The sequence below is a fragment of the Triturus cristatus genome, chromosome 1_1, assembly GCF_964204655.1.
Source record: "Triturus cristatus chromosome 1_1, aTriCri1.1, whole genome shotgun sequence".
NCBI classification, from domain to species: domain Eukaryota; kingdom Metazoa; phylum Chordata; class Amphibia; order Caudata; family Salamandridae; genus Triturus; species Triturus cristatus.
The window spans coordinates 434,449,657-434,474,596 of NC_140579.1; the positions used below are offsets into that span (position 1 = coordinate 434,449,657).

Genomic DNA, 24,940 nt, shown 5'->3' on the forward strand with positions numbered 1-24,940 from the left:
CCCTGAGGTCAAGGGTCGCTACCTCTGCCTCGCAGCGGCCGGTAGCTTAGAGGCACTGAACACCGTGAATTTACCTAACGCCCAGTGAGCATCCTCGCATCAATATACTTTGTAAATTAAAAATCAATAGATGAAAGTAACTGTGTGCTTTGTAGAAAATTAATGTGGGCCTTGACATAACATAGATACCGTCAGCCTCTACAGTGACCACGCTAGGGCGTACAAGCGCCCTTCTTTATATATCGACAGTGCAAAGTAACGAAGTCTCCTAACCAGACTTCTTGAATCACAGTTTAGCAGCTGCGTTCGAATGCCATAGTCGGTCATCGAAGGTCGAAAACCTAGGAACGAAGGGTTTACACTCTAGTGTCTCTTAAATACCTTTGAGGATGCTGGTTCGCACGGTGATGTTATATTCGCTACCGTTTGTCTGCGTTAAGTCTTACTTGACCTTCTTTTTAATGCCCCAAAGGATCTTCTGCGTGATCTTTTCTGTGGATGGACGTGTGCGCACACACCAGCCCACACTCTCCAAGAACTGCCATATGCTGCTGAGCAGGGGAAGCTGATTACGCAGGATGGAATCACCCATCCTCGCCACCTGATTTTCTAGCTCTCTGCCACCAATCTGACAGCGTACATTCGATGCAGGTAGTGAAGACAACATACTTCTGTGGGTAGAGTGAATACAGCTTCTCCTTGTATATACCGTGTCATGGGCCAGGCATCTTTGTGCGTTTGTGTGTGCATAGATCTCTCTTTTTAATGACTCTCACCAGGCATTGGAGCCTCTTTGTGATTGTCTCATTACAAACCCTGTAATTGTTGGTTTCTGTCAGCAAGTACCCAGCCTGCTTTTTCAATTTTTTCTCTGTAACTACTGACCTGTGTTAGTGCTCTATTTGTTTGCAGCCCCTAGCTTTTGTGTGGGATTCAGTGTAGTCCCCCTGGTGCCCTTAAATGACTGATGCGAGAAGAGGGCACGTTAATTCCCATAGCCTGAAGTTGTCGAGCATACGTGGGTAATAGCTGGAGGGATAAATAAAGATGCATTTAACATCGTTAGGGCGCTGAGCCTAGTTGCTGCTCCCTCTTGTACGAGTCATCAGGCAAGCAAAGTCTTGAGTTGTTCCAGTTCTGTATTTCCTCAGGCAGTTTGGAAGTGCTGTACTTCAGAAGATGTATTTCTTAATCGGTGATCTTCTCTCTTCAACCCTATGCACCATGAAATCCTGCAGGCACATAACAAACCCTTTTTGAAAATGATGTTGCGAGCTCCCGTTCTCACCGAAGCTGCAATTTGATAGTTTGTTTTAGAAGAGCAGAGTTATTATTGCACAATCTTATGTGTGGATTTTATTACAGACCGATTGTGGCCCTTGCCCTTCTTATTACGTTTCAAATGTTTCAGCTCAAGCCCAGTTATGTTGTTTAGTGTCGTAAATATGTCCATACCCATGTAACCCTTATCTTCCCAGAAAGAAACTGAACCTGTTACACTTATGAGCCAGGGCAGTCCAGTCCTGGTCCTGGAGGAACAGGCTTGTGCCTACATTTTAGAATATCCCTGGGATGGCACTTGCTACTGTATTTTCTGAGTAGAGGAAAGCTAAAATGAGAAAACAAATAATGGTTTGCTCTGTACACCGCAGGGCCGGTGGCTTTATAACCTTTTCTTTCATTGCAAATCGACTCACATAGACTCCTGTCTTTTCCGGTGGCACTGGTCGACATGTGCATTTGGATTTATATTGTATTATGTAACAAAAAGGGTGTGTATTATGTAAATGTGCTGGTACACGGGCTCTGACATAGCAGGGCACCAGGCACCCCCCCTATGTGTCTATGCAATAGGCACATACATGGTCCTATAGCTCTTATGCATGAAGAGGGTTTTCACTTTCCCACCAAGATAGGATTAAGCAACCTGATGTCCTGGTGCTGGGGCAGCTCCAATATGCTTGGGTAGTAGATGGGGGGAAACTGGGGGATGGGGGGTTGTGGCGTGTGGTGGGGAGTAACAAAGGGGATGGCACAAGCGAGGTTGCAAAGGGGAAGTACAGGAGTAGTGAGTGTGGGCGGAGAGTGCCAAGGGGCGGTAGTAGCTAGGGTGGTACCTGCATAGGCTACCAGGTTTCCTCCTGATAGGATCTGGGGGAAGAAGGCGCGTGACCTACGACAAGGAGGTGAAACAAGGGCTGCAGGGCTGGTGATATTGGTGGAGGGTAACAGCCACAATGCATTGTCAGAGGTAGCTCATGCGGGGTTGGGGGTGAGGGAGGGAGGGAGTCATGGGGACAATCAGTTCCCAGAATTGGTGAAGACAAAAGCAAAGTGCGGCTGACCAGGGTTCAGCACCTCAGTTCCAACGTTTCGAAAAAAGTACAAATTCTGTGCAACTACTTCCGGAGTCCGCCGCACCTCCACTCCACTGGAAACCAGATAAATCAATTCATACAAAAAGGAAGGTGCACCAAAAAAACGTCAGCAAGCTTCAAATCAATTCAAGAATATGTCCTTTATTGCTCTGTAGTGTTAAAAGTAATCATCAGCCAACTCGTTTCGTTCTCAAGGAACTTCGTCAGGGCTCAGTTGTTGCTATTGGTCAATAGAAATCGATTGGCGAATAGTATAGGTTTCTCTCCAATATTTAGAAAGACCCGAATTTTCGGTAGGCAGTCCCTCGTAATTTTGCTCAGTATACAGGGCAGGTATAGATGTTAGTTGTCCTGAAAAGTAACGATACCGACGAGCAGAATCCCTCGTCCACAGTGTAAAAACTGCCTACCGAAAATTCGGTTATTTCTAAATATTGGAGAGAAACCTATGCTATTCACCAATCGATTTCTACTACTTTGTGCCACAGACTCTGGATCGTTGCCACTAGTTGCCCATGTAGGAGGAACTGGCCTGGACGGACGCCCATAGTGTTAACGCAGTTGGTCAAATGTTAGCAGGTGGTCGCTTTGAAAGAGGCTGCCCACTCTCTCCTGGGAGCACTCATGCCATGTGGACAACTCACACCATGTGAAGAGTCCAGGGGGGGTCACAGTAGCCCTTGAAGAGGAATGGTAGGGCAATAGGGTTTCATGTGTTTTGTCTGTTGAAAGATCTTGGCAAGGCACTTTCTTGGCCACCCAGACGTGTAAGGACCAGGAGCAATGTATTTTAGCTGTGGGGTCTAATAGTTGGTGAAGAATGTAAAGGGGGAGGGGCCATTCCTGATACTGGTCTCGTATAATTACTTTCCTGCTAACCATCTGAAAACCCACTGAAGCGGCACCGCAAGGTATTAGAACTCACAAGATAGAGCACCTAGTTTGCCCTGGCCTACCGGCCACTGGAGCTTGTTGAGTGCTACCAGCTGCCGTTTCCTGTCCCAGAGTAGGTCTCCCAGCATCAGATCCAGTTCTCTAAAAAATTGCCTGTGGGGATATACCGGCACATTAACAAAATAATATAACAGGTGTGGAAGAAAGATCTTTTTTGAGCGAACGATTTTGCCACTATGGGTGAGGGGTAGTCGCTGCCAGAATCGCGTTTGAGATTTGAGGGACGTAATGGCCTGCTTCAAGTTGCCTTCAAAAGCCGGCAACAAGTTGCCTTCAAATAATTCCTACTGTGAATGGTACAGTGTGATGCCTAGGTAACAGACTGCTGCTGTCGCCCATGTCAGTCGCACACAGCCCAAGTGTACCGCCCGGGTGCGTGTCCCGTTTCAGTGGGAAGACAGCTGACTTCTCCCAACTTACTCGTAGGCCCGCTGCCGTCTTGAAATCCCAGAAAATCGTTGACAAAGACTCGATGTCCGCTGCAGCATCCGGAGGTACAGCAGAAAGTTATCAGCATACACCAACACTTCATAGGTAGTGCCGTCGAGTTGGGTTCCCCATCAGAGTACTTTTACCCGAAGTCGGTGTGCCAATGGCATTGACAGAAAGGATTGAGACGCATCAACACTTTATACACAACTTTCCTACAGAGTTTAGAAAGTTGGCCCTTTGATACCTTAGGAGTGACCAATTGCCGTTAAGCAATTTGCAACAGATAGAACAAGTGCAATGCAATGCTTGAAGTGTTTAAATATATTTATGTCTTTCTGCGTATGTCTCTGTCTGCGAACTTTTTTTCCGTGGTTTGTTTATTTTAGCAGTCGCTATCTGTGAAAATCTTTTCTTTGTAACATTTACTACCCTGGATCGTGTGAATGTAGTGAAATCTTTCAGCAAAGGCAATTCTCCCTCAAGCCGACCAGCACTATGTATTCCACCCCCAATGGAGTAATTGACTTGGCCCGCAGAGTATGTTTCCTCTATGTTCATGTCTTAAATTACCTTACCACAAACCTTCCTCCTCAGAGAAATCATGACTCTGCTTCCAGACCTACGTTAATATGTCCTGATCTAGGAGTTCTCGAACTTGGCGCAAGACTAAATTCTCAGAATTCCAGCAACCAGGGAGGGTTTTAACCTCAGACCTGCTATGTTCACACAGTGTGACGTTTATTTATAAATTATGCAGTTTTCTATAGCGCAGACTTGGCCCTAGGACATTAGATTGCTTTAAAACCGAGCCTGAGTACGTAGCAAAGAATGCTGAACAAATCCATTGAATGAATCACATAAAGACAAAGAACAAAAGTCACAGTGAATAAAGTCGGTTAGTAATAACTAACCAAAACTGATGTATGGAGGCCTAAAAGGCTAACAGCGAGACGAGACCTTTATATGGAACAGGAGCATTTTAACTTCCTTTTTAGGTCTCGCCTAGCGTTGCTGCGCACATGCGCAGCTCGCTCGGCAAGATTTAATGCATAGGGGTACTTTCTGAAAAGGGCTTGAAGCCCTGCCCCTTATTCCCATTGGCTTGCGTCACCGTTTATGTTAAATGGTGCGCCGCCATTAGAAATAAGCTTTCCAGGGTGCCTCCTTTTCGCTTTTTTGGCTGGCCCACCAGGACTGGCTCCCCTGCTTCACGGCTGACGTGAAGACTTTTCTAATCTGCATGTTTATTTAACAAGCAGATAAGAAAAGTCTTCACAACAGCTGTGAAGCAGGCACGGAGCTCAGAGGCGCACGGGGTCATGGGGAGGACAAGGCAATGGCGAGCGCTTTTTCCTGTTCTTTGTGGTACGGCGTTATACAGAATAACTTGTTTTTTTTGTTGCTCTAAAGATGCGTGGTATAACTTTGTCTCCATTGGAAAACATTACAACGTTTGATGTGACAATGCTCGTAGTTTAATCTCTTCAGACATCGCCCCAGGACTCCTCAGGTGCACGTAAAGTTTTTTCTTGGCCACCTGTGGGCCGACGATATGGTGAGTTTGTGCATGACACAAACATGGCAGCTTCTTTGAGACTTCGCGACTATCGAAGCGTAAACAACTCTAGTGTACTTGGCGGAGTTTTTAAAACGTATACTAAGTTCATTTAGAGTTTAATAAAGCAGAACAGAAGTTCATTGCCAAGTTAAAAGATTCAATTTTAAATCGATTGGGGGTTCGTAGAGATGGCGCTACATTTTTGTCATTCGTGTGTCCCAAGTAGCCTGTGTAGTGGTTAGCCCAAAATCCCGTGACTCTGGTTGGCCCCAAGTCCCGTGATGCGCGTGTCGCATGACGTGGCAAGAGTCGATTGGCTGCATTCTGGTAGCTCCAAGTGAAGCGGTTGACAGTTGAGGCGGCGGCCAGGTCGGTACACGTTCTCGGGCTGATGGAAGACGGCGGAAGCGGGGCGGACTGAGGGGCTTATGGAGCTCCTAGTGGTGGCCGCAGCTTCGACCTCGAGAGGTTCCTGCGGCAGCCACAGACTGTGACCCGAATCATTAGGGCGGTGAGGGACCATGAGCATAAGTAATCATGTTACGATCGAGAGCGAAACCGTAAAGCTTTCCGCATTTAGAGTCGTAGTCTTCTCTTTGCTGACACAGTTAGAAAATGTACGTTCAATTGCGCTTTCACTTTCCTGTTTCCTGTCATGATCCGAAGTTAGAAACAACTTGTAGAGCAGAGGGTGGGGTTACCATGCTGAAGCAGCAGAGGATGTTCTTCTGTAGGTTGTTATCCGCTGCTAGAGGTGCATTGGAAGAGCAGTGTGTTGGTTCTCGCGCTGGAGCAGGAGACGATTGGTTGATTCCCTCTCCTAGAGGTGTATTGTCAGAGCAGCGCATCAGTCCCCACACTAAAGCAGCAGAGGATGTTCTACTAGGGTTGTTATCTGCTGCTGGAGGTGCATTGGGAGAGCTGGACCAGCTGAGGGTGTTCTTCTATGGGTTGGTCCCGCTGCTAGAGGTGCGTTGGCAGAGTGGCGCATCAATGCCCACGCTGGAGCAGCAGAAGATGTTCTTCTACACGTTGGTATCTGCTGCTAGAGGTGTAGTGGCAGAGCAGTTTGTTGGTTCTCAGGCTGGAGCAGCAGAGGATTGGTTGATTCCCTTTCCTAGAGGTGCATTGGCAGAGCTGCACGTCAGTGCCCACGCGGAAGCAGCAGAGGGTGTTTTCCTTGAGTTTGTTCCTGCTGCTCGAGGTGCATTGGCAGAGCAGCTCGCCCGTCACCACGCTGGAGCAACAGAGTGTTCTTCTGGGGTTGTTATCCGCTGCTGGAGGTGCATTGGCAGAGCTGGAGCAGCAGAGGATGTTCTTCTTGGGTTTGTACCCGCTGCTAGAGGTGCATTGGCAGAGCAATGTTTTGGTTCTGGAGCAGCAGAGCATTGGTTGATTCCCTCTCCTAGAAGTGCATTAGCAGAGCTGGAGCAGCAGAGGGTGTTCTTCTGGGGTTGGTATCCGCTGCCAGAGGTGCATTGGCAGAGCAGTGCGTCAATCTCCACTCTGAAGCAGCAGAGGGTTCTCTGTGTACGGTTTGGGTCCTCTGCTTAAGATGTGTGAGGGTTTCTGTAGTGCAGTGCAGATGGACTGCTGATCAGGATTGGGGTGCATTGCCAGAGCTGTGCTTGCCAATCTAACTAACCCTGACCGAATTGTTCCTGGAAGTCTGGTTTACAACACCTGCCCTGGACCTCATCCGTAAAGTAACCACAGTCCCATGCTGTTTCTTTCCCAGACTTCCTCGTCCATCCAGATGTTACCTAGTGTCCTTCACGTTTCGTTTTTATTGTAAAACTTATTGTTAAAACATCAGCTAGTAAAAGCAAATCAGATTTGTATTGTATTGCCATTTATATAGCCCCTTCTTACCCTTGGGAAAGCCCACAGCGCAGTGGGCTGGGTCGAATAGTGGTTAGGCTGACTGAGCCTGTCATCCTTCAACGGTCTATTAAATGGGCACCTTTGAGCTGGGTGACCAGCAGTGATTTTTAACAGACAGTTCATACAAACTCCATAGAGAAGGGCAGTCCTATGTGCAATGCAATAGGTCTCGCATTTAGGCGAGTTTCAGCTATTAACATTGCAAATAACAGTGCCTTTTATTTTTGGTTTCATTTTTAAAACATAAATAAAAGGCATTGTCATTTACAATGCCAATAGCTTAAACTCGTGTAAATGCAAGACCTATTGCTTTGCAAATGCTTGTTAAAAGTTGCAGGGAGTAGGAGTATGGAGATATAGTAAAACCCTTTCCAGATTGTGGTGGCGCTGCTGGAAGCGGAATGCTTTGTACAACATTGTCGTTTGAATGTGGGAGGCTCAGGTAGGTAGGATTTCACATTTCTCAACCCCTGTTGACCCCCAGAGATTTTTAATTTCCCCAACAGAAAGGGAGGAGAGAATGTGTAAAGAGCTTTGTGAGTGATGTGGGCTTGAATTGCTCTCTTGCTTCAGTGGGAAGCCAGTGCAGTGATATTGGGGCTTGAGTCCTTTTTTCAAATTTCTGGTACCCAGAAACAAATTTGGTGATCTGTAGCTCTAATCTAAGTGGGGGCTAGATGAACTTTAGGAAGACAAGTGAGGCGAGAATTCCCATAATTTAGTCTGGAAACAACGAGTGCCTGAATTAGAATTCTTTTAAATCCTTATCAAGGATAAAATGCCTGATTCGCCAAAGTAATTTAAGGTGGTAATGTGCAGTTTTGACCATAGCAGAAATTTGTTTTTGTAGGTTCAGTCTATTGTTGGGGAAGAACCCAGGGATTCAGCATTGCCCACAACACAGTTTACAGTTCAGGAGAGTGCAGTATTTGATCCTCCCAACTACATTTTGTTATTTCCCTCTGAGGCGGAAAGCCGGAGGTTAGAGCAACTGTATTGCTTTTAAATATTGTTTTTTGTCAGCGCTCACATTGCTGCTTTTAAAATTGTTCTCTGGCACTTACCCTGCTCGGCTGCTTCGCCCACTCCTTGCGTCCACAGCGCCGGAGGCTGGGCTTGCCGCTGCTGGGTTTCGGAGCCTGGTCGCACCTGCGCTGGGATTAGCCCAGCCCAGTCGACCTACTTAACCTGATTTTTCCTGCTCGCACGCTAACATTTTGTTATTTCCCTCTGAGGTGGAAAGCCGGAGGTTAGAGTAACTGTATTGCTTTTAAATATTGTTTTTTGTTATCGCTCACATTGCTGCTTTTAAAATTGTTCTCTGGCACTTAACCTGCTCGGCTGCTTCGCCCACTCCTTGCGTCCACGGCGCCGGAGGCTGGGCTTGCCGCTGCTGGGTTTCGGAGCCTGGTCGCACCTGCGCTGGGATTAGCCCCGCCCAGTCGACCTACTTAACCTGATTTTTCCTGCTCGCACGCTAACATTTTGTTATTTCTCTCTGAGGTGGATAGCCGGAGGTTAGAGTAACTGTATTGCTTTAAATATTGTTTTTTTTCAGCGCTCACATTGCTGCTTTTAAAATTGTTCTCAGGCACTTACCCTGCTCGGCTGCTTCGCCCACTCCTTGCGTCCACGGCGCCGGAGGCTGGGCTTGCTGCTGCTGGGTTTCGGAGCCTGGTCGCACCTGCGCTGGGATTAGCCCCGCCCAGTCGACCTACTTAACCTGATTTTTCCTGCTCGCACGATAACATTTTGTTATTTCCCTCTGAGGTGGATAGCCGGAGGTTAGAGTAACTGTATTGCTTTAAATATTGTTTTTTGTCAGCGCTCACATTGCTGCTTTTAAAATTGTTCTCTGGCACTTACCCTGCTCGGCTGCTTCGCCCACTCCTTGCGTCCACGGCGCCGGAGGCTGGGCTTGCCGCTGCTGGGTTTCGGAGCCTGGTCGAACCTGCGCTGGGATTAGCCCCGCCCTCCTCAGCCTCTATATAATGCAGAACGAAGCCCGACGGCGCAGCGGGCGGGCGCAGCGCCAAAGGCGAGCCAGTCTGCGCCCGTCCGCGACCGATCGGGGCCAGGGACACGCTATTCCTCCCCGAGTACTACTTATTCCTCTTCTCAACTTCGCAACCTCCATGGCATATGGCCTCTGCCTGCCTATATTCGCTCACGCATCTCGCTACTAGATCTGTCTTCTGCCTCGCTGCCTTTCCCTCCTCTTCCTCCTCCAATTTCCCCTCATCTCCCCAAAGAGGATATCAGCTTAACTTCATCCAGAACACTCTCAGCCTACTATCTCAACACCCGATCAGCGGTGGCCCATTCACACGAACTATCGGTTTTGTTGGATCTCCACGCACCGGATCTCCTCTTCTTAACAGAGACCTGGTTTAGTGATGACTCTCTCCCTACTCTACTGGCCACCCTCTCTGCCCCATACTATGCTCTACGAGCTGACCGCTCGGCTGGTCGGACTGGGGGTGGCGTAGTGGTCATTGCCAGGACTGACCTCCCTTTCCAACTTCTACCGCTACCAGACATTGCCACAACAATTCGTACTACTTCTATCTCCCCCCCGCTCACTTGTGTTCTTGTCTATCGCCCCCCCCAATCAGCTTCACGGTTTCTCTCTGACTTTCAGGAAGTCCTGGCCACTCTCACAGTCAATAATTCTTCAATTTTATTACTGGGAGATTTTAATTTTTGGCCCTCAGACCCTGCGGAATGCTCGTCCTCAAGAGAGTTTTCAGCTACTCTCCAATCCCTTAATTTTGTTTCACATGTTCATTCCCCCACCCATTTCAAGGGTCATATCTTAGATCAGATCTGGTCCTTGAATTGTCTGGTGGACTCTTTATCCATTTCTCCCTGTACCTGGTCCGATCATCACTTGATCTCATTTACCCTTCCCATCTATCCTATCATTAGACCTTTGCTTCCAAAGAATGTTTGGGTCCGCTCATGGAACCGAGTGGACCCGGATAATCTATCTGCATTATTAAATTCCTCTCTTCCCACCCTACACGGTCTTTCGACCTCATCCCAGGACACTGCCATTAAAAATTGGCTCTCTTTAGGCTGTGATTCTGTTGCCCCTCTGAAGCGGGTGACCTCAAAGCGGGAGAAGGACGCCAACTTGTGGTTTAATGAGGACCTTAAGACCTTAAAATTAGCAGTGCGCCGAGCCGAGCGCACTTGGAGGAGAAATTATTGTCCCTCACTCAGAACTGAGTTCATCACTATTCTGGCTCATTACAAGAAGGCCATCCTAGCTGCTAAAACTGCCTATTTCTCCTCAAAGATTCTTGCTGCTGAGAATCAATCGAGGGAAATTTTTTCGATCGTCCACAACTTGGCATTCTCTGATAGGACATCTCTTAAGCCCTCTCCCTCCCAGGATCTGTGCCACTCTTTAAACAACTTCTTTATTGAGAAGATTGTCGCCATTAAAGCTAATATTCCTCCCCCTTCCCCTACATTTGCTGATCCTCAGTGTCCCCCTCCCAAGGGGCAACTCAATGCCCTTCCTCTCTTGACAAAAAAATCTTTGAGTTCAATAATTCCCCTTGTCAAAACTGGTTCCCCATTAGACATTTGCCCCGCGCACATCCTTCGTCATATTTACATAGCCAGCCCAGACCCCTTCCTTCACTTCCTCAACAGCTCTCTTACCCAGGGGGTTGTAGCCAATTCATTGAAAACAGCTATTATTGTCCCTATCCTAAAAAAGCCTGGCGCTGACCCTGTGGTCCCCGCCAATTATCGTCCTATCTCCCTCCTACCCTTCTCGGCTAAGGTGCTCGAACGTCATGTCACCAGTTCCTTGAGCACTTTTGTGGAGGAATATGGAGTTCTGACCCCTCGCCAGGCCGGCTTTCGCCCCGCACACTCTACAGAGTCTGTAGTACTGTCGGTCCTTGACAACCTCAGGGAGGGAATGGACACCCATCAGGCCCAGGCTCTGGTCCTCCTCGATCTCTCAGCCGCCTTTGACACGGTTGATCACACCATCTTGCTCTCCCGTGTCAGGGCGGCGGGAATCGGGGGCACCACCCTGGTGTGGCTGTCCTCCTTCCTGAGAGACCGCACCCAGGCTGTCCGCCTGGGCGAATTCTCTGCGGACTTCCGGAAAGTTCAGTGCGGGGTCCCTCAAGGCTCCTCCCTCTCACCTCTTTTGTTTAATCTTTACATCGCTCCTCTTATTTTTTCGTTGCAACAAATGGAGGTCAGCGTATACAACTACGCGGATGACCTCCAACTTGTTTTCAACCTCTCCCCTTCCCCTGATTCTATCTTAACTTTTCAGTCTGTCATGACCTTCATTCGGGACTGGATGAACTACAATCACCTGAAACTTAACCCTGACAAGACCAAATTGGTTTTAACTGGTGGATCCTCCAGTCCCTGGTCCTCTCTTTTCTGGCCCCCTTCCCTTGGTCCTTCCCCGTAACCTTCTACCTCAGTTAAAACCCTAGGCATCAAATTAAACTCTCAGCTCACTCTTCACTCCCAGGTTAGTTCCGTGGTGTCCTCTTCCTTTTTGTCATTACGCACCATCCGGAAGGTTTCTCGCTTCTTCTCATTTGATGCCTTAAAGCTGATCGTCTTGGCGATGGTCATTTCCCGCCTGGACTATGGCAACGCCCTATATGCAGGTATTCCTGCATATAGTTTAAGGCGCCTGCAGATGATCCAGAACCAGGCGGCACGGTTGGTTTTCAATCTCCCAAAATCTCACCATGTCACATCCCTTCTTAAATCTCTACACTGGCTCCCGGTCCGCGAACGGGTCCAATTCAAGCTTGCTTCTATCACCTTTCAAGCACGACTGGGTACGGCCCCGGCCTTTATCTCATCTGAGATCACTCCCTATCTCCCAACCAGGGAACTTCGCTCATCTACGCAATCTTTACTTGTAGTCCCCCGCTTTCATAGGAAAAAGTGGGGAGGATCGAAGTTTGCAACCTTGGCCCCTGCCTTGTGGAATGCCCTGCCCTTAGAACTAAGATCTTCTACTCCCTACCTCCAATTTCGATAAAAACTCAAAGCCCATCTATTCGCTAAAATTTTTAACTAAGCTTTCTTTTCTCCCCCCATCTACCCTCTGCTGTCCTCTACTCTTGGGATTTCCAATTTGTTGCAGCGCCATGAAACCGCTGGTGAAAGTGCGCTTTATAAATATTTTTATACTCAAACTCAAACTCTAGGGATTTCCTGATACGTATACATATGTTTGATGGCCGACTCGATTGCTGTGAGTCTACTGTTGGTGGTCTGGATAACCTAACCCATTTTATGCTGCTTTGCTATAAATATGTAGCCGCCCAGCCGAGATGGCTTCTTCCCCTTTTCAAACACTATGGGGTCAGATGTGTGAAACCAGCAATGGCTGTATTTATCAAATCAGATGATGTGAACGTGGTTACCTCTGTAGCGTCATATTTATGGGTTAATCGGCCCGGCTTGAAAGAGTTGCCCTCCACTCTAGGATTATGCTTAAGTAGGTAAGCTTTATGAACTTGGTTTCTTCCAAGGAACACATAATTTACACTCTTACTTCCTAGGTGGATGGACACACTGTGTACAACTGGAAAAAGACAATCCTCAACTCCCTATGTTTCCATAACTAATAGTGTTGTATATGTTTATGTTTAGGAGGTAACCATCGATGTTAATATGTTCCTTCCCCAAAGCACTTACACCTTATTATGCCCAAAGAACTCACAGAACATATCATAATTTTATGTATAAGTCGAATAATTTTGCACAATTTCTCTGCACTGTACTTCTACGTCTTAGGTGTGGGAAAAAAACTGCTTACAACTGGAAAAAAGTCAATTCTTAACTTTCTATGTTTTTAACCAACAGTGATGTATAAGTTTATATTTAGGAGGTAGCCTCTGACGGTAATATGTACCTATCCCATTGCACTTTACTGTGGTTGAAGAATTCAAACATGCTCTTCTTCTCAGGACGTACACCCTCGAAGAAAAAGCAGTATTCTGTCTTCTGTATTTTTTTTAATGACTTTATTGATAGATTGATGTGCGCATATTTTTATTGAACTGTCCCTCTTTGGCATGTTTTTTTGTTTTTTCAATATATTGTAAGGCTGTAAGCCGAAACAATAAATAAAATAACTAACAGTATTAGATCCGTGTTTGAACAGATATGCAGCGCTTTAAATGGGAATATAACATTGTAGGTACTCTCTATCTAGAGTACCTTTTTACTTCTGAGAAGGGCAGTCACTCTCCATTTCAAATCAAGAGGTGCAGGCACTCACCACGGGACAGTTACTGCCAATTTAAAGCATTGCAGATATGTTTTTTTTTTTTTTAGGTGCGATTAAAAGAAACTCAGTTTTTGAGGGGTTGACTTTTAGATGATGATTCAACACCCATGTGTGGACTTTTTCAAGGGTGTTGGAGTAAAGAAGAAATACAACTGCGTTTATATAGTGCTCCCAGCCACTGACGAGGCGAATGCAGGTGCCAGTGTAACTTTGCACTCTCTTGCCAGGGAAGAGACACCCGCTTCCCCTGCTAGGTTGAATGGGGTGGGTCATAAGGGTCACTTTCATGGTGGGATATAAGGGCTCTCCAACTTGGTCCCCTTTAAGTTGTCCTTTCCTGCAAGGATGTACTACACTACAGTATGGGGCTCAGTTCAGGTATGTAGATGATTTCGTAGCAAGCAACCAGATTGGTGATATGATCAAACTAGTCGCGGAGCCCACCGGAGCTGGAGTTCAGAGGGATGAAAGCAAATGTGTTCTTAATATTCATGGCGACTCTTCAAGTTGCTTCAGCGAATGCCTGCATCTTACCAAGAATGAAAATAAATATACGGTTAGGTGCAGGAAGTTATAATGTATGTTCCAATATTTTTAGCCCACATTTCATTGCTAAAGATATTTGAAGCGTTGGAATGTTCCCGTGGACGTGCCTTCCACAGGCTGCCAGCTGTAGGTACTGAAGAAAGCGTTCCTTGAGTTTGCTGTACTCCGCTTATTCCCAACATTACCTTCCATGTGAAAACCCACATAATAAATCCCAAGAACCGGAGGTTCCCACTCGAGAAAGTGTCAGAAATCTGCTGCACTATCTGTATTTGGGGTCAGGCTGACTCCATATGCCATGCAAACCTTGGCCAAAATCAGGAGATTACAAATGAGTACAAACATACCTAGAAAGTATGCAGGATCGCAAAATATATCAGCATTCGTTTTCAGGAAAACAGTTAGCTATCACCTATTTTCTAAAGCAGTGGCGGCTCCTCCATGGGGGCGTCGCCCCACTGCTTTTTCGCAGTGTGAGAAGGCAGAAACATAAAATGGTAAAACTACTATTTTATATTTCTGCTTCTCGCACTGCGAGAAAGCAGAAGTGCCTCGAGTGCCTAGTTGGAGGCGGGCAGGAGGGCGGTCCTGCTCGAGGGCAAGGGGGCTGTGGCTTACCCACTGTTGTGGGTACTGACTGTTTGGTCGGCCCCAGGGCCGAACAAAGCAGTCATGCGCACTCCCTCTTTTTCTCTATGTAGGCTGCAGAAAATGGCCCGGCTGGGGCGCTCTCCGCTGCGCCTTACCAATCACAATGCTGCCATTGCAGCGTTGTAATTGGTGGAGGGGAGGGACGCTGCCTCTGGGTGCCTGGGTGGCTTTCCTGTTGACAGCGAAAAACGCATGCCTGCGGGAGTCGGAGCCAGGAGCTGAGGTGGCGCGGGACGGTAAGTTTTATTTCATTAAACCCCTACCGCTTCTCCCCCCTTTAGCAGAGGCCAGTCCAGAGTTGCTTAGGTACCACTTGTCAGGGATTAATAATAGCGCTGCCAGTTATGGCCACGCCGTTCCTTTCTAATACAGGGCGACTGACATTTAGAAAGAGGAAAAGGTATCTTTTTGGGCCAGAGTGCAGTATAAATAAGGGATGAGCTCCTCATTGCTGACATTGTGCAATTTGCCACCTTTGCCAGTCCCGTCATGGTCAAAATTCTGTCTACAAATCGGATAAGGGAGAATTTTAGACCTTTCCTGCTAGAGAAGCCCTGTCCCTGTTATTTTCAGTAAAGACATATACAGCTCACTTGTTATCGTATACATGCACCTTGTTCCTAACTTTAAAACAGTGATGCCTATAAAACTGTCGTTTTGCTTTTGATCTTTAGTGCTACTTCAGTCCAGAGTCCTGCACATAGATCTGCCAATGAACCTCAAACCAGAGACTGAGGGGATGGGACAGGGACCATGAGGTGTGTGTCTGGCTCAGTGTGTGTGTACTCTAGAAAATATTTTTAATTCTGCGCAGGGTGCCATAGTGCCTAAACCTCTTTTGGAGCGGTTGTGTTCACTCACTGTGCTCACTTCGACTGCCACATTCGTGTCTTCATCTTACGCCTCTCCACTTTCAAAGTATGCCAGCCACAACTGCAAATGTGGTTTTATTACATAAGTGTATCTCAGGAGCAGTCATGTTCTTTTGTGGGCTTCCTTCCCCCTTAATTAATCAGACTGCGAATTAGAGTATGCTGCTTCATTGTAGTATACGAGAGTGCTGTAGATAAATCCTTTATGCACGAAAAATGTATGAACGTAAATTGTGAGACTCCTGTTTTCTAATACTTATGTCATTCCCCTCTCTTCTTTTCAGCCACCAGTTCTGCCCACCTGGAGGACCTCGCTTACCTAGATGAGCAGAGACACACACCACTGCGGACTTCCCTTCGTATGCCCCGGCAGACCCTGGGAGGGGTCCGCACACAGCCAGATCTACGAGGTAAATGAATATGCAAGGTGGTCTGCATGCAGTCAAAAGAAAAGTAGAATGAGCGACTGTCCATTTTCTTCAGTTTCTACAGCCGATAGTCGTTAAATCTGAGGAAGTTGTGTCTAAACACCAACTCCCTGATCCTGGAATAACTGATGCCAAGAAGATTCCTGTAAGCAGTGTAGATAGTACATGATGTGTGTAGTTGTGGCATAGCACTGTTTCGCTATCCTGATGCATAAGGAAGAATGTAAGTTGCTTACACCGGTCTGTCTTGGGCAATATTTCACTAACGCTGAACCAAAGTTTTCTCAATTAGAAGTATAGTACTTAGAAAAGAATTGCTGTGTCATGAAATTTCAATTGATAGTCATTAACAGAGATTTATCCGACTTACGTTTGGGATCAACACCTTAAATTGAGTAATACTTGATTCTTTTTCTTTCAAACGAACATGTTAATTACAAATTAAAACTAACTTGGAATGTGAATAAAATGATCCCTGCAAGAGTGATCCTTCTGAAAGAAAAACATAAACGCATTAGAGAAAAATATAGCCAGAAAGCGAGCTTTTTGAAGCCACAGATTCAGCAACCCCTTTGCATGCTGTACTTTTGGTTTGTGAAGCAAGGTCCTCCTGGAGTTTTACTGCCCCAGCCTTTTGACAGGAGCATTAATTCTTTTTTTAAATTTAAATTAGACACTCTCACTGAATTTCAACTGTTTTTGAGCTTTTTTTTTTAAAAGTCTACTGCTGTTAAGAATGTCTGTTGCTCTTTGTGAATGGCCATTCCCGCAATAGGAAGAAATCTGTAAATGATCCTTGAGCTGTGTCTATAACTTACTCCCATGCAACACTGGAGAGAATATGCCTTTAGCATTTTCACCTACTTTTCCCCTGCTAAATACAGATAGTGGTTTCTCAAAGCACAGAGTCAAAACACCAACTAGTTTCTCAGTGCCCATGTTTCCATTAAAATATGCAGTAAAACTGTAACACTCATTATATGGGTACTGATAAGTGCATTTACATTCATTGCATTTAGTTTCTCAGCTGCATGCAAGCAGCCTGCCTGCTGCCTTCATAAGGATACTTCAGAAGGGCTGATAACTTTTACAGGTTCTCACAGGGGTCTCCAGATCTATGCTGGAGGATAAGGTGACAACACCTTCCTAATAGGTATGAAGAGGAGGTAACCGAGGAATGTATAAGGGAAGCCTGGGGGTAGGCCCACTCCTGCAATGAAACTTCAAAGAAGGAGGAGAGAAATACATAGTCGATGCATGTGTAGCTCTAGATACAGGTGCATACTCCTGCCATCTAGTGTTGAGCTCAGACAGTTGCAATTTGTTATTCTTCAAAGAAGTCTTTTGAGTCACAATACATTGTGACTCCATCTCACTGTGGCCATGCACATATTTAGATTGTTTTCCTCCTCCATTGGGCTTTGACAAATTTCGCTCTGATTTTCGACGGATCAGTGGTCAATAAACCAGTTTAGGTGAGAGGAGTCTTGCTTTAATCGCTGTAATGGGTTAGTTAGGGCATCACAGTTTTTGAACGATAATAGTGTAACCTTTTGAAAGCTTTGAACTGACCACTCACTTACAAGAGTAATACAGACAGAGACTGGAAGTGGGGGAGGGAAGGTCAGAGTAAAGGTGTTACCCCCCCCACTTCTGCTAGGTGTTGGGTTCCATCTCGTTCCTCGATGGAATCTATGTTACCAGGGCAACCTACGAGTTGTCATTTGGAGGTCGTTGTTCTCCGAGCCAGAGCTCTGGCTCGTCCTGTCATTGCTGTTCATGAATAAAGGACTTTACTTCTACTTACCAGCCTGCTTTTAGTGTCGACGAGCTACTGGGACAGGACGAGTCCCCCACGCGGTGTTTCACATCGGCATCCCATTTCGACTGCTTGCCTGGCGATCGTTGTAGCTCATCCGCTGCTGCCTGCTTGGAATCCTTCTCTGAAGTGTCCACGTAGTTTCCACCAGGTTAATTCAACTCGTGTTAATCTGTATTGGCAGCTGTAAGTACTCTTAAAATTAAAGCGCGTCTCGAGCTCTGATCCCTCGCTCGAGCTTCTGCACGCGTCCTCCGACTCCGCTGACGTCATCCACTTTACGCTGCGTCAGTCGTCTCTGTCTGCCTGGAGCTTCTGTATCATAGCAACCAAAGCCGCCTTCTGCTCAGCTGTCTCGTTGAGCCACCACTGCGTTCTCCAGCGCTACTCTTTGCTGAGAGTGTCAATTCATCTAAATTACTGTGCGTGTTGTGTTTTTATTGCTGGTACAGCTTATATCACCTCACATATATATATTCTTTGCATCACGTTGTGTATGCTAATACACACAGCTGTCTTAATTTTTTGTTTTTTTTGCGTTTCAATGCATTTCAATTTTCATCGGTGTACATCCATTGTGTACAGTATTCATTACTAATATACTTTTATGCGTGCATTGCTGCTTCTATGCTGAAGCACACAACTTCCTATTCCATCGTATTTTTTTTACGATATTTAATTTCAATGCAAAATTCACTAGTACCTCCACCTGCTTTCTCTCCAAATCCTACTACTCCTGAATCTGATTGGGAACAATGAAAGGAAGCTTTTGAGGCATATTTAGATGCTTTAGATGGCGATACGTTTACACATAAAAAGTTTGCTGTTCTGCATCATTGTTTGGGCAACGAAGGTCGTAAAATCCTCAAGCACATTCCTTCTGATCCTGTTATGGTTAGTCAAGGTGAAAGAGAAGGAGATTTTGTAGTTGATGAATATGCCTCAGCATTAAAAGCACTAAATTGCAGGCAAGGAAAAATGTCATCATGGAAAGGCACAAATTTTACAGAAGAGTTCAACTTTTTGGTGAATCAGCTGCCAGTTATGTGGGTGCATTGAGGATTCTTGCTGTTTCATGTGAATATAAGGACGTTGAAGATGAAAGGATTCGTGACCAACTAGTGGAGAAGACTAATAATAAGAAAGTCCAAGAAGCCTTATTATCTAAACCCAATCTAACATTACAGAAAGCTGGAGAGATTGCTTCTAGAATTAAAAGCACCACGTCATTCATGAGTGAACTAACTGTTTCTGATAATACAACTGCGGAAGTCTTGGCAGTCAAATCTAAATATTCCAAGTTTAAAAAGAATGATGCTTCTGGAAGCACTTCTGAGTCTGCTAAAAGTTTAGATAACCAAGTTAAAAAACCTACTTTCAAGCAGTTAGAGTGTTACCGTTGTGGTAGCCAGTCTCATTTAGGGAATGCTGTTTTTTGTCCTGCTAAGGACCGAACTTATGCTAAATGTATGCGGAAAGGTCATTTTATCTAAAGTTTGTAGATCCTCAAATAGAGTTCAGTATAGAAGAAAAGTGTTAGAAATAAGTCCACACAGTGTTGTCGAGGAAGTTCCAGATTCAGGTGACGATGATGAAATTCTCTTGATCAAGGACCATGCTGCTGATGACGCTGTGTGTTATGTTTCTTTAAACAATTTTACTAGACCATATTGTACGATCAGTATAAATGACATTAATGTAAAAGTCATGGCAGATTCGGGTTCACCTTATACCTTATTGAGTGAAAAAGTATGGTACGATCACTTCAAGGGCACCCACTTATCCAATTCTATGTTGCGTCCTGTGGGCTATGGTGGCAAAACTATAGATGTAGTTGGTACATTTTCTGCCATTCTCAAATTCCAATCCAATTCTTCCGATGGGGTTATTTATGTAGCCAAGGATGACTCATGTTTATTGGGTTGGTATGATCAGAAGAATTTAGGCATTTTATTCGACCCCAACAATCCTGATCAGGTTGTGTTAAGAGACAGTTATTTACCAGTTATGCCTGTCGCTAAATTCAACATGTGGGAGTCACAGTTTCCTGAGGTCTTCCGTAGTGGGTTAGGTACTTTGAAGGGCTATACCCATAAAATCAAACTTGTTGAAGAATCGTCTCCAGATGCTCACAAAGTAGGGAGAGTTCCTTTAGCCTTGCGTTCTGAGTTGAAAAATGAGTTACAGAAACTTTGGGATCTAGGGGTCATTAAACCTGTTGAAAGTTCCAATTGGGTAGCCCCCATTGTTTTAGCACGCAAACCCAATGGTTCTGTCTGCATGTGTGTGAATTTGCATGACTTAAACAAACACATTTGGATTGATAGTCACCCCTTGCCCAACATCACTGAAAGGCTTTCAATCTCGCAAGGAGGTTAAGTTTTCAGCTTACTAGATATGACCCCAGTTTACCATCAAATCAATCTTCATCCTGATTGCAGACACCTGACATCCTTCATTACCCCGGAAGGTTTATTTCAATTTAAGCGCATGCCTTTTGGGTTAGCTTCAGCCTCTGCGGTTTTTCAACGAGTGGTTGAAGGTATGTTTAAAGATGTTGAAGGTGTTCTTGCTTTTCAGGATGATGTATTAGTATTTGGCAATGATCAAATCCAACATGACAACAGGATGCGTCATGTTTTGTCCATATTAAAAGGCAAAGGTGTGACTCTCAGTACTGAGAAATGTAAATTTGGTGTTTCTGAAATTGAATATTTAGGATACAAACTTTCTGATAAGGGCATTGAACCTAAACTCAGTCGTGTTAAAGCTATTAACGATTTTGATACTCCAAAAAACAAGGATCAACTGAGGTCCTTCTTGGGCTTAGTTGAATTTTATTCTAGGTTTCTTCCTAAAGGTTCTGAAAAATCTTTTCACATGAGAAATCTTCTTAAAAAAAAGTTTCCTTTAATAGCTGTAATCTGTGTAACCAAGAATTTTCTCTTATCAAAGAGGAACTTGTTCATGCCATTCCGCTTAAGCACTTCAACACCTCTGATGAAATTATCATTATGACTGATGCCAGCCAGTTGGGTTTAGGTGCCGTCCTCATGCAACGCAGCGATGGCAAGGATGAAGTTGTAGCTTTTGCTTCAAGAAGTTTGAAGGGTGCTGAAGCATCCTATTCTGTAATCGAACATGAAGCGTTAGCGTGCTGGTGGGCATTTTAAAATGTATTTGTGGGGCTCTCATTTCACTGTTCGTGTTGATCACAAGCTCTTAATGCAATTATTCACCACGAAAGGCATGGAACGTGCCACGCCTAGAATTGCAAAATGGCAGTATAGGCTTCAAGAATATGATTACACTGTTGAATATATTCCTGGTGCTAAAAATGTTTTAGCGGATTGTATGTCTCATTTGCCCAAGTGCAACAAAGTGAATGAAGTTGAATCATCTGACAGTGTTGATGCAACCTTGGTATGTACCGTGGAACTCAGTTGTAATGGTGCCATTCTGGAGAATGAGTGGCGTACAGCTTGTGATACTGATATCCAGATGACAGAAGTGAAAAATGGTATTTTGCTAGGTTGGTCAGAATGGAAATCTGATGGTGTCAAGAGCGATGTTTACAAGCATGTTTTCGAAGAACTTTCTATTATCAATGGTTTACTTTACCGGTCCAGTCTCCTAGTTGTGCCAGAGTCTATGAGGACCAGGGTTCTCTGTTAGCCCATGAGGGGCACATCGGTATGCGTGCCACGAAGAGGAGGATCAGAGAACATTTTTGGTGGCCTGGGCTTGACAAGAGTGTTGAGCGCTTTGTTAGAGATTGCATTTTTTGTGGTGGAAGCGACAAGAGTCAAGTAACTGTTCCTAGTCCTGTTTAAGCTATTGAAGTTCCCAACAAATCATGGGCCAAGATTGCTATTGATATCATTGGTCCCATGGCGTTCTCTGGAGGGTTACAGGAGTATAGAATTGTTGTTGTAGATTTCTACAGTCGTTGGCCTGAGATCAAGTTTGTGAAGTCTCCCAATGCCTTAAGTGTCATTGAACTTTTGGAGTCTATTTGAAATTCTATCTGACAATGGTTGTCAGTTAACTTCATCTAAATTTTCTGATTTTAGTCACCTTTTTAGGTAGTAAACACACTAAAACCTCCTTATATCACCCCAGGAGTAATGGCTTGGTAGAACGATTTAAGAGTTATTAAAGATAATGTCCAGCTTGCCAAGTCTAGTGGTTTGAACAGTAAGGAGGAGTTACGCAAGTTGTTGTGGGCTGTGCGCACAACCCCCAATGCCGACACTGATATATCCCCCTTTTCTCTTTTACGAGGTAGATTACCTGTATCCAAGTTATTTAGAGTTTGGATGGGGTGTTCTTCTCCTTCCTCGCAGAAAATGGAGAATGTGATTAAGAAAAGAATTGTTGCTCAGAACAAGTATGTTAGTGTGCGGGGAAGGGAGTCAAAAGTAGCTGTTGGTGATTTTGTCAGAATCAAGATACCTAGGATCATTGCCATGAAGGATGCTAAGTTTTCTGCTCCGCCAAAAGTTGTGGTTGTTAAAAAAAAAAAAAAAAAAAAAAGGTTGTTAAATTACAAAATGGCAAATGGTGGAATAAAGATAAGGTTTCCATCACTCATGACTCTCACAACTATAATCTTGTAGCTGGTGGCAGTGAGGATCGTGTGTTCAACCGCCCCAGTTGTCTAGACTTCGTGACTATATATCTTAATGCTACTGCATTGTACCATTGTATATGTTTTTTTTTGTTAAATAGGAGGAAGATGTGTTGGGTTTTTAATTGTATAATTAGTTATTAAGTGTTATCATTTGTTTTTCTTTCCATTGTTAACATGTTTGTATTTTTACATGCGTTATATTTTATTGTACAACAATTTGTGTTTATTATGTAGGGAGGAAGATGTGTTGGGTTCCATCTCGTTCCTCGATGGAATCTATGTTACCGGGGCAAACTGCGAGTTGTCAGTTGGAGGTGGTTGTTCTCTGAGTCGGAGGTCTGGCTCATCCTGTCGTTGCTGTTCATGAATAAAGAACTTTACTTCTACTTACCAGCGTCCTTTTACTAGGTGCTACATCTGATGGTGTTGCAGATTGAAATCAAGGATCAAACACATAATTATGCTGCCTGTCAGGTCACATACCCCCATGTGACAAGAAGAAAGAAGTGGGAGGTTGTTTTTTTGACCTGTTAGGCGCTGGAGCCCAACCTGGTGAGGCTACTAAGAGACAAAACACAACTGGAAGTTTGAACACATATTGAATACCAACAAAACCACAAATATACCTGGTGCAGGTATAACGGAGTTTTATATAGCGCAAACTTGACCCAAAGGTATCGGGTATCAGCGTGCTTTACATAGCACCAGTTGTGTTACATGAGGTCACATTCATTTTTGTTAGGCACGGGGAGATTAAGGGATTTGCCCCAAATCACAGGATGTTCAGCGTCATTGTAGAGACTCAAACCCGGTTCACCAGATTCGAGGTCGACTGGTTAGGGCAACTCCTCTCCCAAGACTTGGCTGATAGACTGCTAAACTGTGGGTTGTTGTCGCAAAAGATTTACTATTCTGCAAGAATGCCACAGATTGTTTATCGGTCCACTTCCTCACTAGATGCTCCCAGAGTTCCTGAAACTCACTGCGACCACTAATCAAACTCTCATGGGGAAAGGAGAATTGTGAGAGAAATAAATACTTGTGAGGATCTTCGGTTCATCAGGAGAAATTCATCGCTCAACCTTACAACATTTCCTGAATCAAGGCAATAACGTAGAAAAGAATTATTGAGCAAACCAGCACTGAAATTGACTCCAAACAAAGTGTGTTTCTTTCCTTGCTTGACCTCATCCCACCCTCAGTACTTTTAACTCTGTCTTTGATTTACGCTGAAGGTAGAGTTTTTCCTACAGTAGAAGATACAAATGTGTGTGAGTGTGCATGTGTGTGTAAACATATTATAGAGATAAGTACTTACAATTATAGCAAATTTCACCTACTAACCTATGGGGAAAAATCTTTACATAATATATTTCATTTGTTTATTACAACAGTCTTAGATTAGTAGCAAAAGGTTTATATTGCCTCTACATAAATAAAGAGCTCTTGATTTCATACAGTCTTAACAAACCAGAATCGCAAACAAGTTTGCTTCACCAAATCCTAGGTATTCATTAGAAAATAATCCAAAGATGGCAAACCACACATTTGAGAGCAGAAAAAAAATCCAGGTTTAAAAAGAGGAGTTACAAGAATCAAAGCTGCATTTGGGAAGCGCCAAACTTCAGGAAGAGTCCTGCTTAAATAAATCAAAGATGATGCCACCTTTTTTCTCTCAAGAGGTCTATGACTTACTTTTCTTTTTTCACTAGGAAAGTATTGTTCCCACTGAGCCAATTATTTTAAAGCACTGTCCTTAACTGCACAGTACCAATATTAAGGCCATTAGTATGATCAAGTGAGTGGAAAAAAGATTTCCTAAAGCACCAATATTGGATCTTTCATACATTCACAGGCTTGAATCATTCTCAATCGTCGTCAAAGTGGGAGTCTCAAGGTACCATTAGAAAGCAGTGTAAAGTTAAAGATAGCCTGGAAAGGACATAAACCTTCACTTTTGTAACACATCTTTGTCATTTTAAAAAAGAGACTAAACTTTAAGGTGCAACCAATCAGGTTGTATCCCCCTCTAGAACACTCCTCCCAGAGGAGTCTGTCTCTCAGATTTTCAGAGCACAAGTGTGAATATGTACAATATTAAAGAGAAGGTGAGCTTCTCAGTGGAGGAGGGTGGGTCGCATGTGAATCTATGAGAGATATCAATACTGGAGAACTGCAGTTTCAGGTAAGTAACTTATTTTCTTACTCCAATATTGGATCTTGCATAGATTCACATGCTTGAATCAGATTGAATAGCAGTTGAATAAACACATTTTTGTATGAACACCAGAATAAATGTGTTTGCATACCTATCCATCCGTGTATATAGATATAAAAGAAATAGTGTAATATGTGCATAACACAGAGGATGATGTGTATCACTGCGGTGGTTCACTGTTACTGGAAAAGATGACGAAATACCTTCAGGCAGCATCTCTGTGGTGCGGAATCCAAGCAGTAGTGCTGCATAAAATTGTTTCTATTCTTCTA

The 24,940-nt window shown here is 44.6% G+C and overlaps 1 protein-coding gene across 4 annotated transcripts in view; it reads left to right on the top strand.

Annotated features, from left to right (window-relative positions):
• TANC2 (tetratricopeptide repeat, ankyrin repeat and coiled-coil containing 2) overlaps positions 1 to 24,940 on the top strand; it is a 2,520,149-nt gene that overhangs the window by 1,683,047 nt on the left and 812,162 nt on the right. For all 4 annotated transcript variants that reach the window (XM_085640812.1, XM_085640825.1, XM_085640816.1 and 1 more), the window contains one exon: positions 15,855 to 15,980. In XM_085640812.1, coding sequence (XP_085496938.1) covers positions 15,855 to 15,980 — 126 coding nt within the window. The remainder of the gene's footprint in view (positions 1 to 15,854; positions 15,981 to 24,940) is intronic.